This window comes from Sander lucioperca, chromosome 2 (genome assembly GCF_008315115.2).
Source record: "Sander lucioperca isolate FBNREF2018 chromosome 2, SLUC_FBN_1.2, whole genome shotgun sequence".
Lineage (NCBI taxonomy): Eukaryota > Metazoa > Chordata > Actinopteri > Perciformes > Percidae > Sander > Sander lucioperca.
In genome coordinates, this window is record NC_050174.1 from 29447427 (window position 1) to 29462528 (window position 15102).

Here is a 15102-nt window from a genome sequence, read left to right on the forward strand (position 1 = left end):
GATTACACACGGTGCTCATAATTTGTAGCAACAGGGCACTGACTCAATACAACCATTATCACAGACACTGAGGACGTTGTTGGTGCACAATTTAAAAAAATTAGACAACTTTTAGATCCCAAATAAATCAGACACCTCAAGGTCTAGGCATCAACCCCTTGTTGAGACCCTGAGTATAAAGAGTAGGAGAGTAAATATGGTAACTACTAGATGTATAGTGCTATGCTAATATGCCAGCTACTAATAACTGTTATATGCTGTTAAAGTAAACTGCACTTGTTGAACAGTCCAACGTTCTTCTAGTCACCAGCCAACACTACACACACATTCAGTAGCTAACGGTCGTCTCAGTGCCAAGCTAAATGACTTAGAAGGGCGCTTCCGAAGGCTCAACATTAGGATCGTTGGTATCAAAGAGGGTGAAGAAAATGGTCACCCAGCCGAGTTTGTGTCTCAGCAGATTTCAGAGATACTTGGTCAAGAAAACTTCAGCAAACCGGTCAAAATAGACAAAGCACATCGCAGCCTAAAGCCAAAGTCAACCGGAGAGGAGTCGCCAAGGGTCATCATCACCAAACTTCATAACGACAGAGACGTGAGAAATATCTATGACTAAGCCGACAACGGGCACTGCTCAGTTACAAAGATGGGAAAGTATCGATATTTCCCGTCTACACTGCAGATGTGGTAGCTCAACGTCAATTCTTCAATAGCGTCCGGAACAGGCTGGCTGATGCTGGAGCCAAGTGCACCATGCACTTTCCAGCCAAACTTCAAGTGACCTACAACAAAACAGTGAGCATCTTTAACTCACCAGCAGCTGCAGAACGGTTTGCCAACTCTATTATAACAAAAGAAGAGACAGATTAGCTGTCTGTGTATCTTACATTTTCCATGCTATTGCATCTGCGTTATGTGACCCTATTTGCGTAAGGATAGACAAAGGTATTTTGTTTTTGAGTCTCAGTTGCATATTCATATTGTACATTATTTCCAACTGCAATAGATAGTTATTATCTGTGTTGCCCAGTGTGAATTTGAGCCCACTTACCAAACTATTGAGTCCACTTTTTTGTTTGTTTTCTCTTTGCTGCAGTACATGATATGTATTACAATAGAGGAGAGTGCGGAGCTGTTGGTTTAGTTTGGCCTTTAGTCGGCTGCTCAGTTGGCTCTGTTACCCGGCAGTCTCCTATCAGTACTTGGGATGCGCCGCCTGATAGGAGACTGCCGGGTAACAGAGCCAACTGGGGTTGTTTTGGGGTGTGTTTATGTGTTGTTTGCCAGATTTTTATTTTTCATATGTTAGTCCAAAATCTCTGTCATACTTTTATTTTAATGCAGGATAATTACTCAAGTAGGTCAGGAGAGAGTCCTATTACTTTTACCTCCTGGAACTGTAGGGGTCTTGGCAAAGTCCTTAAGCGGGGAAAAGTATTTTCACATTTAAAGACACTGTCATCCGATATTATTTTCTTGCAAGAAACCCATATTTGCCCAACTGAACAGAGGAGATTGAGAGCTGTATGGCTGTCTCAAGTTTACCAATCCACCTTCTCTTCTAAGGCAAGAGGGGTCGCCATTGTTATTCGTAAAACCATTTATTCCATTTATATTCGAATCCACGATTACTGACCCAGGTGGGAGATACCTTCTTTTCTCAGGTACAGTTAACTCTGTTCCATTAGTCCTTTTGAATATTTATGCCCCCAACTTCGACTGCCCTGACTTTTTTTTGCAAAGTTTTCAATCTTGCTGCGGAACATAATACTCACAATATAATTATTGGGGGAGATTTCAACTCCTTTTTAGATCTTCAGGCAGACCACTCTTCTTCTAAAGCAGCCCCACAATTGAGATCAGTATCTATGCTCAACAACCTGATTAAATCACTTGACACAGTTGACATATGGAGGCATCAGCACCCTTTAGGTCTAGAATACTCGTTTTTTTCTTCTGTACATGGTAGCTTTTCCAGAATCGATTATTTTCTAGTTGATGCTAGACTATAGAATATCGAGAGTCATCAGCTCCACATATCACAATATCTTAGTTTCAGACCATGCTCCTCTGTCCATGAAGATACATTTTAATCTCCATGCATGTCACTACAACTGGAAGTTTAACTCCACACTGAACTCAGATAATTGTTTTCAAGAATACTTTTCCACTAGGATGTCAGACTTTATACTTATTAATGACAATGGTGCTGTCTCAGATTCAACCCTCTGGGAGTCCTTTAAAGTTGTTATGAGAGGTCACATCATCTCCTATCAATCAGCAAGTAAAAAGGCTACACGGAAGCATTTCTCTAAAATTGAAACTGAACTTATTGCTGTGGAGGATTCTTACCGAGAGTCAAAATCTGATGATATTCTTAATAACATCTTGAAGATAAAATATGAGTATAACCATATTTTTGGGGAACAGGTCAGGCACTATATTTTTAAGTTGAAATAAAAGCACTTTGGGTGAGAAAGCGGACAAGCTTCTTGCTAGGCAGTTAAAAGGGGTGCAAGCTGATAGGGCGATCCATAAGGTCTCATCTTCTACTGGACAACTGTTAACTGATCCCAAACAAATTAATGATAGGTTTTTTTGACTTTTATAGTCAACTGTATGCATCAAAGTCAAAGGCCAGGCATGTTGATATCTCAGACTTTCTCAACACACTGGACATTCCAGTTCTAGATGATGTAATTATCAGGCTCACAGATGTATGGACCCACAAATGCACGACTCAGGTACGTAGGAATGCCAAAAGTTTATTTAAAAAGACAGAATAAACTTACTGGCAACAGTGTCCAAAAACGACAGGCAAAAGGGAGAATCCAAAATACAGTCAGAGGTCAAAATCCAAGGGAAACAATCAGGTATATAATTCAGGACACAAGGAAAAACGCTCGAAGGCTGTACACGGGGGAAGCAGACAATCTCGCACTGGGGTAAGAGGAAGACTGAACTTAAATACACCAAACAGAGAAGACAATGAGACACAGGTGCAAAACATTAGGGCGGGGACAGGTAATCACTAACGGTGGGAAAAGGAAACAACAGGAAGTAAAACAAAGACAACACAAGGAAAACAGGGAATTAAAAAATAAAACAGGAAATGTGAAAACAACCCGAAAAAATAAGAATCTACAACAAAACAATAACTTGACATAGGAGCGGAACGTGACAGTAATAAGGCAGGACCTGGATTCTGACATATCACTGGATGAAATCAAAACAGCTATTCACTCCTTGGCCTGTGGTCCTGATGGATTTGGCATAGAATTCTACAAGTCACATATAGAAACCATTGCTCCACTCCTTCTGCGTATGGTAAACTGCTCTCTGAAGGTGGGGATATTTCCCGGCTCTCTTTATGAAGCTCATGTTTGTCTTCTCCTGAAAAAAGACAGGGATGACACTGTTGTCACATCTTACCGTCCTGTAAGTTTGCTAAGTAGTAATAATAATCCACCCGGACCAAACGGGTTGCATTCCAGATAGATTCTCCTCTAACACTCGCCGCCTGTTAAATACAATGTACTCTAATAAGCTACCCTACGCTGCTGTTATATTGTTAGATGCCCAGCAGGCCTGTGACCAAGGCGAATGGAGATACATGTTTGGTACTCTAAAATTTGGCTTTGGTGTTAAATTTATGAAAATGTTAAGAATGCTATATGCATGTCTAAAATCCTCCATATTGACTAATTATGACAGGTCCCCCCCCATTCCTGCTGGGCCGTGGCACCAGGCAGGGGTGCTGCCTTTCCCCTATACTTTTTGCCTTGGCTCTTGAGCCCCTGGCAATAGCTATTAGAGCCAGCCTCCAAATTAGGGGGATAAATTGTGGCGCATCTGAGTGTACTATAGGCTATGTAATGATGAGAGTAACCTCTGTCCAGATTGGCCTGTGATTGAGTCCCACAAGTCAAAGACTGTTGGAGCTTCTCTTAGTGCTGTTTTATTTTCAAATCCAAATATGTCCATCAAACAACTAAAAGGTGACTTTATTTTATCAAACTCTTTGAAGATTCTTAGACAAATTAAGGGTGTGCTGAATCTCCCCAAGTTATCCTTTTATGCTCCCATATGTCACAACCCTTCTTTCAAGCCAGGTCTAATGGACTCAGTGTTTACCCACTGGTCAGAGAAGGGACTTGCTACTATTAGCGATCTTTATATTAATAATTGTTTTGCATCTTTCACTCAACTTAAAGAGAAATATGTGCTACCATCCAGCAATTTTTTTTCGTTATCTTTAAAGTAGAAACTTCGTAAAGGAGTCAGTGCCCACACAACACAAATTTTACCAACTTCTGACTTGACATTCAAAGGTTTGATTTCACAGTTTGTAGCCCTCTTTTCATCAGTTACCTCTTCTCTTCACATTAAAGAAGCTTGGGTTAAAGACACAGGAGAGGAGATTTCAGATGGGCTATGGTCATTGGCATTAGAGAGAATCAAGGCATGTTCTATCAATGCCAGACTTCAGCTTATTCAGTTTAAAGTCATTCACCGACTGCACTTTTCAAAAACTAAACTGAATAGGATTCCCCCTGTCTGGGGGCCTTTCACGGACCATATTAAGAGAGAACAGTCTCAGGATGAGGTTTAATGGTATTAGATTGTGTTGTACTGTATTATGTGAATTGTTTTCCTATTCTCATGATGTGAATTGTTTTCATGTAATTTGCTTGCTGGGACCCTGCCCTTGATTTGGGCCTTCTTTGACCTCACTTCTTCCCAGCTCCATGGAACTCTGAATCTTCAAAATCTGTGGACATTCTTTTCAGTTTTTGGACTGGAATATATAGCTACATACTGGTATATTTTATATGAACTGGCAGTTTATGTTTTTGTTTTGTTTTGTTTTTCATCCTGTCTTTTTGGTGTTTGTCTGTTCATACTCTGACTGTTATGCAGAAAATCTTTAAAATAAAATTATTTCACCCAGGAAAGGCATGTTCCTTGGGAGTGTTTTAAACCAAACTGACATGATCTTTTTCCTGAACTTAACTAGTCATTTTGGTGCCTAAACTTAACTGCTATGTCCAAGGAAACGACCGGCAGCTCGCGGTGCCCTGTACTCAAAGCCCCATATTCTCGGGTAACTCAACTACCAATTGCCACTGATGCGTTGGAGCTCTGTAGCCGGCATCTGTACCCGGCTCAAAGCATCCTAGTCTCGGTAACTCAACTACCAACTGCCGCTGATATGATGGGGCTCTGTAGCCAGCATCACGGAGCTCTGTGGCAGCTAAACACAGCTAGCAACTGCCGCTCGGCTAGCAACTGCCGCTCGGTGTCTTGAAGCCGGCCTCTGTAGCAGGCATCACGTGACCAGCCAGCAGTCGCCTAATTTCGTAGGATATCATACGTATTGGTCTGCATACATTTTCATACTATATTATAAGGAACCATTCATGAGAACATGTTGCATGCCAACATGCTAAACTAAGATGGTGAACATGGTATACATTATACTTGCCTTACTTTAGCAGGTATAATGTTTAACTTGTCACTGTGAGCATGTAGCATGCTCTAGTTCTAGCATGGGAGGAAAAGGTAAAAGATCTAAACTTTATATCAAAATGTAGATGTATCTGCACTTCCGCCAGGTTCAGCTATGGAGTAGACATGTTTGCGGAAAGATCCACCTTGACCTTACTTTTTTACTTCACTTTAAAGTCTTTAATTTCAAGCGAGTTTGAAAAGAGCTGTAGCATTATTGACAATATGACAAGAAGAGGCAAGGGACCTAAATCTGAAAAAGGCCCGATAATAAAGGACCTTAACCTTAAATCGGCTCTAACAGACATTACTGAACAAGTTTCCTCAACTGAGACTGCCGTGCTGAGCTGGAGAGGCGACATGATAGCCTAGTGTCCCAGTGTATGCTACAACAGGCCAAGCTAGATGACCTGGAGGAACTACAAAGCCATTCGAATTTCCAAAAAAACATCTATGTAAGGCAAAGGATGTCGGAGGCTTTGCTTTATCAAACTTTAAAGTGCTCATATTATGCTCATTTTCAGGTTCATAATTGTATTTAGAGGTTGTACCAGAATAAGTTTATGTGGTTTCATTTTCAGAAAACACCATATATTTGTTGTACTGCACATCGCTGCAGCTCCTCTTTTCACCCTGTGTGTTGAGCTCTCTGTTTTAGCTACAGAGTGAGTCATCTCACTTCTGTACCATCTTTGTTGGGAGTCGCACATGCGCAGTAAGTATAGCAGAGCATGAGGGAATGCCATGCTAGCAGCTAGGCGAGCATTATAACGTTTGTTACAAAGTGACACACGTTCGTCACGTAAGTAAAGGCTGGACTACAGTAGAGCAGTTTGGAGCAGTTTGTGAACAGTGTTTTCTGTTGGAGATGGGAAGTGCCTTTGGGGTGGACTTTGGGCTTTTTCACTTTGTAAACCTATAACATGCACAAAAAGATATATAACACAATAAAGGAAAGGGGAAAAGCCAAAAAGCATAATATGAGCACTTTAAACTGTATTATTGGGCTGCTCATCTGTCCATGCTTGCCTATTGGCCCGCCCTCTGCTTCAGATTCCAGCCCAGCATGGCTACACATAGAACGTCTGCTTTGCAGAAAGACTTCCTTACTAGCACTTCTTAATAGCCCCACCGCAGTTAAAAAGTCATGCTATAGCATGACTTTTTTAAGCTGTTACTATAGATAGTAACAACTTTGTAACTAATGGCACTATTCGCATATAGGATCAGATACAATCTTATATTACTGTAAGGCCCCAAATATATACAATAAAAAAAAATAAACACTCCAATCTGTTATTCCTGGCCTGAACGATGCAGTGTTCTTTGCCTGAAAACAGAAGGGTATTATTAACATAAATTATTTGTATATTGAAGGCAGTTTTGCATCATTTTGACAGCTACAAACTGCTTATAATATTCCTGCCTCTAGCTTTTTCAGATATTTACCAGCAAGAGATTTTATCAGGAAAAGTGTGCCGAACATGTGAAAAGCCTGAACAAGCATGAAACTCTTCAGACAATGAATAGATTTGACCTGGCTACTCGTGGGGCGGTGTCCTTCTTTCTACCAAATCCTTCATAAAACAACTCTGATGAGCACTTAGGAGTGTAGGCATGTATGGGCAGATTACATGTGGAATTAATTGATGAGATATGGGATGAATGATTACAGAATGTGCATATGTGTTCAGTACATATCAGACACAATCTTATACAGTTTAAAACGCTCCACAGACTCTACTATTCCTTAGAGAAACTGCACAGATTTTACCCTAGTGTCTCACCTGTCTATAATCAATAAAAACTCCTTTTGGTCATGCAGGAAACTTCATTCATATGTTGTATGTAAGTATTTTTTACTGCTACTGAGTCTTTTGGGAAAAGTTGGGAAGCGGCAAGTCCCTTATCTCTTTCTAAGAGGTACGAGAGGAAGGCTACTGAATTTGGGATGGTGATAGCGAAGAAATAGATTTTACGTATGTGAAAAATTTACTCTGTGCCTACATATGACCTGTGGCTGGGAGAAATGTCTAACACACTACATTTGGAAAGACTGAGATACTATAACGAAGATAGAGGAGATGTGTTTGATAAGGTATGGGACCCTGTACTGAGATTCTTTAAAGGGCAGGCTGCGGATGTTTTGTAGTGTCTCACTGTGAATATATGTATATGGGTATGTGTGTACTTTTTTTGTCCATCTCTTTTTCTTGCACTCTTCAATGTCCACTTGTAGTGCTTTTGACAAGACATCTTTTTTGTTTTAATTTTCGACCATGTTTGACCAAATTCTGATGTGCTTTGTTCCATTTGTTGTGTATTTGTATTAGTTTTCTATGCAATAAACATATTAGATTTTTTTTTCTAGAAGACACTATTCTTGCTTCCAATTGAAGAATTGCTAAAAATGTGTTCAGGTACATACACAAAATATGCATATAAACATTTCTTTATCTGGAAGAAAATTAAAGCATATGTGTCTCAAGTACTAGCTTTAAGATTCATCCGCAGAATTCATTTCCCTGGGTTTTGAAATGCATGAGATTTTATTGTCTGCCTAGTTCAAATTGATTTTTTTCCACTCCATCACCAACAGCATCTATCAGCTATGGTAATCTTGAAAACACAAGAATGCTTACCTGCAGAGACTGAAATGTATCTGCAGGGAGGAAATGTTTTTGCAGGTCTATCTAGGTTTGTTGTTGTTGTTGTTGTTGTTGTTTGTTTTTATGTGCAGTAGAGTAAAAATCATGTTATTGTATAATCATGTGAAAATGTCAGATTTTAAAATGTGTTTCTGTTTGATTCCAGGTCTTAAACGGAGCTATACCTGTGAAGTCTGTAGCGTCACACTGAACTCGGTGGCACAGTATCATGCACATCTGCAGGGCTCAAAGCACCAAAACAAGTGAGTGGATCACACTACTGTTCACTCCAGCAACAGAGCTAAAAGTGGAAATCACTTTTAACTATTTTTGCTGCAGTGCTAAATGTTAGACCTTATTTTTGGCCCAAAATATGTTGTATTCTTTGCTTTGATCTGCATCCTTGAAATCCCCTGCTTCTTAAGGAGGCCTTTGCACTTCAGATACTGTGCATTACACATTGCATGCATAAATGATGAGGATATTGTAGAGAGCTGCGTTGCTGAGACAGACATTTCAGATGGGCCCATTTCGCTGAGGGCATCCTGTGATTATTTTCCCCCATTCAGCCTACAATTCTAAGGGAAAATTCTCTAATTGAACCCCTTCCTGCTTTTACACTAGCTAACTGTTGGTATCAACAAGCTCTTACAGTATACAGTATGTCTAGAAACCAGCTATAAAACAAAAGCTAATTTCAAAACAGCTACACACAACTAATTCCCTGCTAGTCACAACAGGTATCTTAAATGAATCATTAAACAAATCTACAAGTTTTCCGAAAACAAATGGGACTGCTACTGAAGTGAACACTTCACTGAAGTGAGGCTGTTGAGTCATTGTGTAGAGGGTAAGGGATAAGGGGAAAAGTGTAGTTGATAAAGTTGTCAGGGATTCTTCGTTTGGGTGGGGACATAGGCGGAAATCGCGGGGGTCGGGCAGGACCCACCCCATCTGAGGGTTGTCCCCCCCCCTAAAAAATTATTTAAAAACATGCTCTGTACTCTAAAAATGTAATAATATGTAATTAAAATAATTGTGTAAGTAGTAAAACAATACAAACGGGGCAAAAACTGTGTTTTAAGTTTAAAAACATATTGAGCCCCCCCTTTCCTTGCCTCACAGTGGTTTGGTCCACTGTCTGCTAAACACACAAGTACGTTCTATGCAAGGGGGTAAGCATCTGTCAACAACCCGTAGATCCTAACGGCGATCCTACCCGCCGTTAGCATTCCACTGACTGCCATTCATTTTGACGTCACTTTGACAGCGAATAACTTTACATCTGAAGCGTTTAAAGACTTTATTTGTCCATTGTTTATTGTTTATCTAAAGAAACACAACAATGTATAAAAGGCTCCATTACCTTGTACCTCACGTTATGGCTCCGTAGCAGGCATTTTTGTAAAAATAGGCTAACGATTGTGTCATAACCAAGCGACTTACTGTCGCATAGTAGAGGAATTACTGTATAGTACAGGAGAAGCTCGCAGGCAGTTTCGACTTACATTAGCTGTTTAAGTTTAATTACTAATGTTAAATAGCATTTTAGTTAGCAATAATTAGCCTGTGCCCACGTTATCTCCTTACATATACCTACGCTCTCCGTCTCTGCAAAATTGGGAATGATTGAGATTTCTCTTGGCACAACTACCAGAAGACTTACAACTTTCAGACAGGTTGCTCACGTCACATTTACGTTGTCTCTCTCAGTTGGAGGCTGCCCAGTAACACTCAGCGCTCACCGGGAAAAGTGCTTCTAATATCCTTCACTGGTCTCCGTCCAGAGCAACGGGATCTGTTGGTCCAGTTTATATACTGTCTATGGTTCTATAGGAGCACCACTGTTAAGGAGAGAACAAAGTTTGAATCACTTCTGCTATTGATCATATTCGGACACTTCCGACCTGACGCACTTTCCGGTCTTTTCGCGGTACTTTACGTTTCCAATCATCACCAAAAATGTTAGCAGAATTGATCTTTACCCATCTAACAATCTACGTATGAATTTTCATATATGTACACTGACATTTACATGTCTAATTAGTATATGAAAGTGACTTTGATGAGGGAAAGTAGTAAGAACGCTCGGGCGACGCTCGGGCGACGCTCGGGCGACGCTCGGGCGACGCTCGGGCGACGCTCGGGCGACGATCTTTCCCCTCTAAAAAGGTTTTATTGCATAATTCATAGTTGTTGAAGCATGTCATTTTATGTGAAGGACGGAAGTACGATGCGGTAGTTTTGACAGCATTGATGGGACTTAATACCCCTGAAAAACCAGCAGCGCCCAGTGTTTACAGCGAGGAGATAGGGGTGTCCGGTTATGGCCAAGGGTAGCGCATAGCTAATTCACCGGTGATAGCGTACTTTAGCCAGCTCTTGTAAAGTAAAAGCTAAAGAAAACACTCAAAACGATATACCATCAGAAAGGTAAGAAGTTACACTGTAGTTTTACCCCATAAAATTAACTAAAAACATTAATAGATCATTTATATTTGTATTTGAACAGATATTTTGATAGAACGTTAATCAAAAAGTGTCAGAACGTGGACAAAGTGATGCTAGCTTGTTTGATATGTTGTTTAAAGGTCCTATGACATGCTGCTTTTTGGATGCTTTTATATAGGCCTCAGTGGTCCCCTAATATTGTATCTCTACTATACTAGTAAGTCTCTTTCCCAAAATTCACACTGCATGAAAAGTGGGATTTTCGTCCCCATAAACGCCCGTAAACACCCATAAACGCCCGCAAATCTCCCTAATTTTCGGCAGTTAACGACAATTTACAGGCTGTGAACGTCGCGTTCGCCTGTGCCACATATTGTCGGAAACGAACCATGACGTATGTGGAAAGCTCCCGCGGAGATGCTAATGGCTCTAATAAGCATATGAATAGCAGGGAAACCTCTCCTGGCCAGAGAGTGTCTGGCCTAACTAGCATATGAATAGCAGCGACATCGCACCTGTCCAGAGAATGTCTGGCCTGGCTTGAATTTCCTCACTCAGCCACTACTTTTAAACAAATAAAATCACTCCTGATTGGTTGGCAGATCACTGTCATATATATACACGTATATAATATATATATATATATATATATATATATATATATATATATATATATATATTAGGGATGTCAAACGATTCATTTTTTTTAATCGCGATTAATCGCTGAATTTCTATAGTTAATCGCGATTAATCACATGTTTTATCATTTCATTAAAATTCTATTATTTTGCAGTTTTTAAGTACATATTAACAATCGAAAGCACTTTTTACCAGTGTATCTTGATTGGGAATCAAATGAATGCAAAGAAAGTGACTTTATGAACTTGATTTTAAGATTTGTAATTATTTATTTACTGTAAACAAAAGAAAAGACCCGAGTCCTCTACGATGCTGACAGGTCTGCAGTTAGTTGCCACCCGTTTCGCAAGAGCTGTAGTATAGCGTAGTATAATGTAGCATGCTAGCGGGTAGCATCACGTTAACTGTACTACTATGCTTAGCTCCATAGGTGGTAGCTCAAGCTTGACGTGCTTCGGTGATATTTTAATTTGGCTTTACATAATGTAGATATGGCTTTCGACTTGTCTACGAGCTGTCTGGGATTTTTGGAAAATAAAAAGCGCCATTCAGGATTTCATTGCTGCTTTCTTTCTCCATCATGCCTGCAGCCTGCAGCAGCAGGATGTGTTACAAGGAAGTGGCAGCTTGATGATAAGTAACTGTGCTGCAAAGGGTCAAAATAGTAGCCTGTTAGGCACGACGCAAAGCCGAGTGAAATGTAAAATAAATTAATAAATGCCGGCATGCGATTAATGCGATTAAAAAAAATGAATCGCATTGCGATTAACGCGTTAACGCTGACAGCCCTAATATATATATATATATATATATGCTATTATGTTGTATATTCATTTCATTGTTATGCTATGGACTACACTATATTACCATCAAGGACATGAATTTATTGAGGAAAGGAAAATTTGCCAGGAACGTGATGTTTATTCAAAAGAAGAGCTTTATTAGCACACAACACACACAGCCTACACAACAAATAGTAAACTGGTAAAAAAGGTAACTGGCAGCATTCTGTCTTAATTCGGTCCGTTTTGCAGACGTCTGTGGTGCATTGCCCTGTACTTCTGCTGGCTGCGAAAAGGACGCACAAAATTTGCTAATTCCACCCAACATGCTTTCACTGGTTACAGAAAATGAGCCGGCTAGTTAGTTAGCTAGCTAGCTTGCTTGCTAGGGGTTCAGATCTCAGTTCAGCATCATCTGTATTAGAGAAAATAATCACTTTATCCACTTCATTAAAGTGCATAAAATAGCCTTGCCAGCCTACTTACTGGAGTTCCACAATTACAAATACTTTCTACAACTGTACAATTTTGGTTGTATTGTTTGTGTCCCCTTCAAAAATTGTTTTTGAGAAATTTTATTTATGTTTATGTTTATCGTCCCTCTGTTAGATGAAATTTACGCCCATGGGTGGGGAGCACTACTGAGGACTACTTTTTCAAAGAGATTTAAAACATTAATTTATTTTTAATAAAATTATACAATATACAACTTAACATGAAACCCTGCTAACTTCAAGATGTCTAAAACACAAACAGGCAACCAAAAAGTCTCTCAGTCAAAAAGGACATCAAAATGTCCTAGTTCCTGGAATAGGTCCACTCTGCCACACCTTCATCTATCATACGTTAAAACCATGTCAATTAAAAAGGCAAGAGTTCCAGTGCAGGCAATTGGGGGAATAATTAGTCATGTCAACAGGGAGTAAAAGTCACTAAAAGCCAGAATAAAAGCATGCAATTGAAACCAAGGAGGATTAAAAACACAACACATAAAAGCATGCATAAAACCGCAGTAAATAAATCTTAAAGCAATTAAAAACACACTTTTGCTCCGTGACACTAGTCTGTTTTGAAAATCACAAAACACGGTGCATGTCCTGGAATTAATTCCCCCTGTTGGTCAGTTTCTGGCTGCACACATCCACAGGGATGCTGGCATCACGAGACGTGACATGACGATTAACAGCCCCTTGCTTTAGTCACGGATTCCTGTGCAGCCTTGTTGGAACCACTGGGTTTCCATGCAGATCCCATCCTGTCGCGCACACACACACACACACGCACACACACACACACACACACACACGCACGCACGCACGCACGCACGCACGCACGCACGCACACACACACACACAGGGAACTCAAACCACACGCGACCCTCAAGCCCCCGCCTCCACCGCAACCATCCTGATTTCATCCACATAGTGCCTTGGGTCTATTTAGGTAATTTGTTTAATGCCAGTTTACACGGACAGAATAAAGGCTTATCTGCTATACAACACTAATATTTTATGTGTCTGGTTTCCTTTATCACTACAAGACTGAAAACAGAATAACACAAAGTCATTAATTGTGTATCTAAGCCTAAAAGGAATTGGTGTGGAGTGGAAATTGGAAAATGTGTTTTAAAACAAAATCATGGTTTGAAAGAGACTAATTTTCAAACAGCCAGTGGCACGATTTTTTACCAGGTCACAACTCACATGATTAACAATGTTTTAACAAACCAATTGAGGTGTTTTAATTTATTCATCAACCGTCAATTTTGTTGGCAATTATGACTTTTTCGGCAGATTTAGTCAACTGCCAATTAAAATGTTTTCTTTGATTTGGCTGGCCTGGCTCTTGGCTGATCTTAATGCTGGTGTCCTATTTACACATGGCCAAAGATGTCTTTTCTTAGGAAAAAAAACAAACACTACTCTGCATAATTTTCTTTTGTCACAGTCTTCAGTGATATGCACACTTTAGCGCTATTAACAGAAGTTTATTGAGCCTGAGCGAATCTCCCGATGACCACCCCAGCTGTCACAGAATGCCACATTCTGATGGCTGTACATGTTAAGTAATAGTTGGGTAGTTAGGACAAATGAAAAAAATGGTCACACAAAGTTAGTAATGTAATGTCTGCCCCAACAAAATGGGGTAGTTAAAATGTCCTATTATACTTGACTATATGAGACCAATCTTGGTCAATTGACATCTGCAGTTGTTGATACAGTATGTTTACACTGGTGGTTACTTTTTGGGATTTGTGTTTGTGCGTGTGCGTGTGCGTGTGTGTGTGTCTGATTATCTGACATCGATATGAAGTTGGTCACATTGATGTACTACAATACTGAAAACAAAGCCCCACAAGCTGCATGGCTATATGGCTGTTCTTTGCTAAGATGAACTACGGGCAGAAGAGCGATGAGGAAATTCAATTTTGAAAGCAGGCATCTTCAACGTTTTTAGGTCAAGGACCCTTTAGCTGAAAGAGAGACAGAGCTGGGACCACCTACTACATATATTGTATAAAACTGAGCAGCATATTAAACTCGGTGGAGGGATATTCATACATTATTTATACGTCATGTGTTATTGTTAAACATATATGTGAATGCACAATGTTTCATATTTATATATATTTACAGACATTTAAATTTTTGAAAAAAAGAAGCTTTCAAAAAAATTAGCAAACAATTATTTGGCGGCCCCCCCTGTGGTAACTCTGAGGTCCCCCTAAGGGTCGCGGACACCCTGTTCAAGATCCCTGTTCTAAAGCACAAACCAAAAAAACATCAAACACTCAACAGATGATTTACTGTGGAGACACTCTTTCCTTTTCATTAATTTTCATTTAATTTTCCTCCCTTGCATTTAATTCATTAAATCCAACGTGCAGTTGTGAATACAGTACTATGCAGCAGTAAATACCTACGTATTTTTTTTCAACGTCTTTTTTAGAGTAAACGGGCGGGCACACTAAACTGCAGGCTGCAGTGTGTGGTCACCCCTGCGACCAATAGCCCTCATCCCGCCATGTTGCTTTTTCACATGTCAGCGGACTAGTTTGCCTTTAGAAATGCACA

The 15102-nt window shown here is 39.9% G+C and overlaps 1 protein-coding gene across 1 annotated transcript in view; it reads left to right on the forward strand.

Annotated features, from left to right (window-relative positions):
- The window catches only part of zmat4a (zinc finger, matrin-type 4a), a 254663-nt gene that overhangs the window by 203292 nt on the left and 36269 nt on the right, over positions 1 to 15102 (forward strand). The window contains exon 6 of the mRNA XM_031296570.2: positions 8323 to 8419. Coding sequence (XP_031152430.1) covers positions 8323 to 8419 — 97 coding nt within the window. The remainder of the gene's footprint in view (positions 1 to 8322; positions 8420 to 15102) is intronic.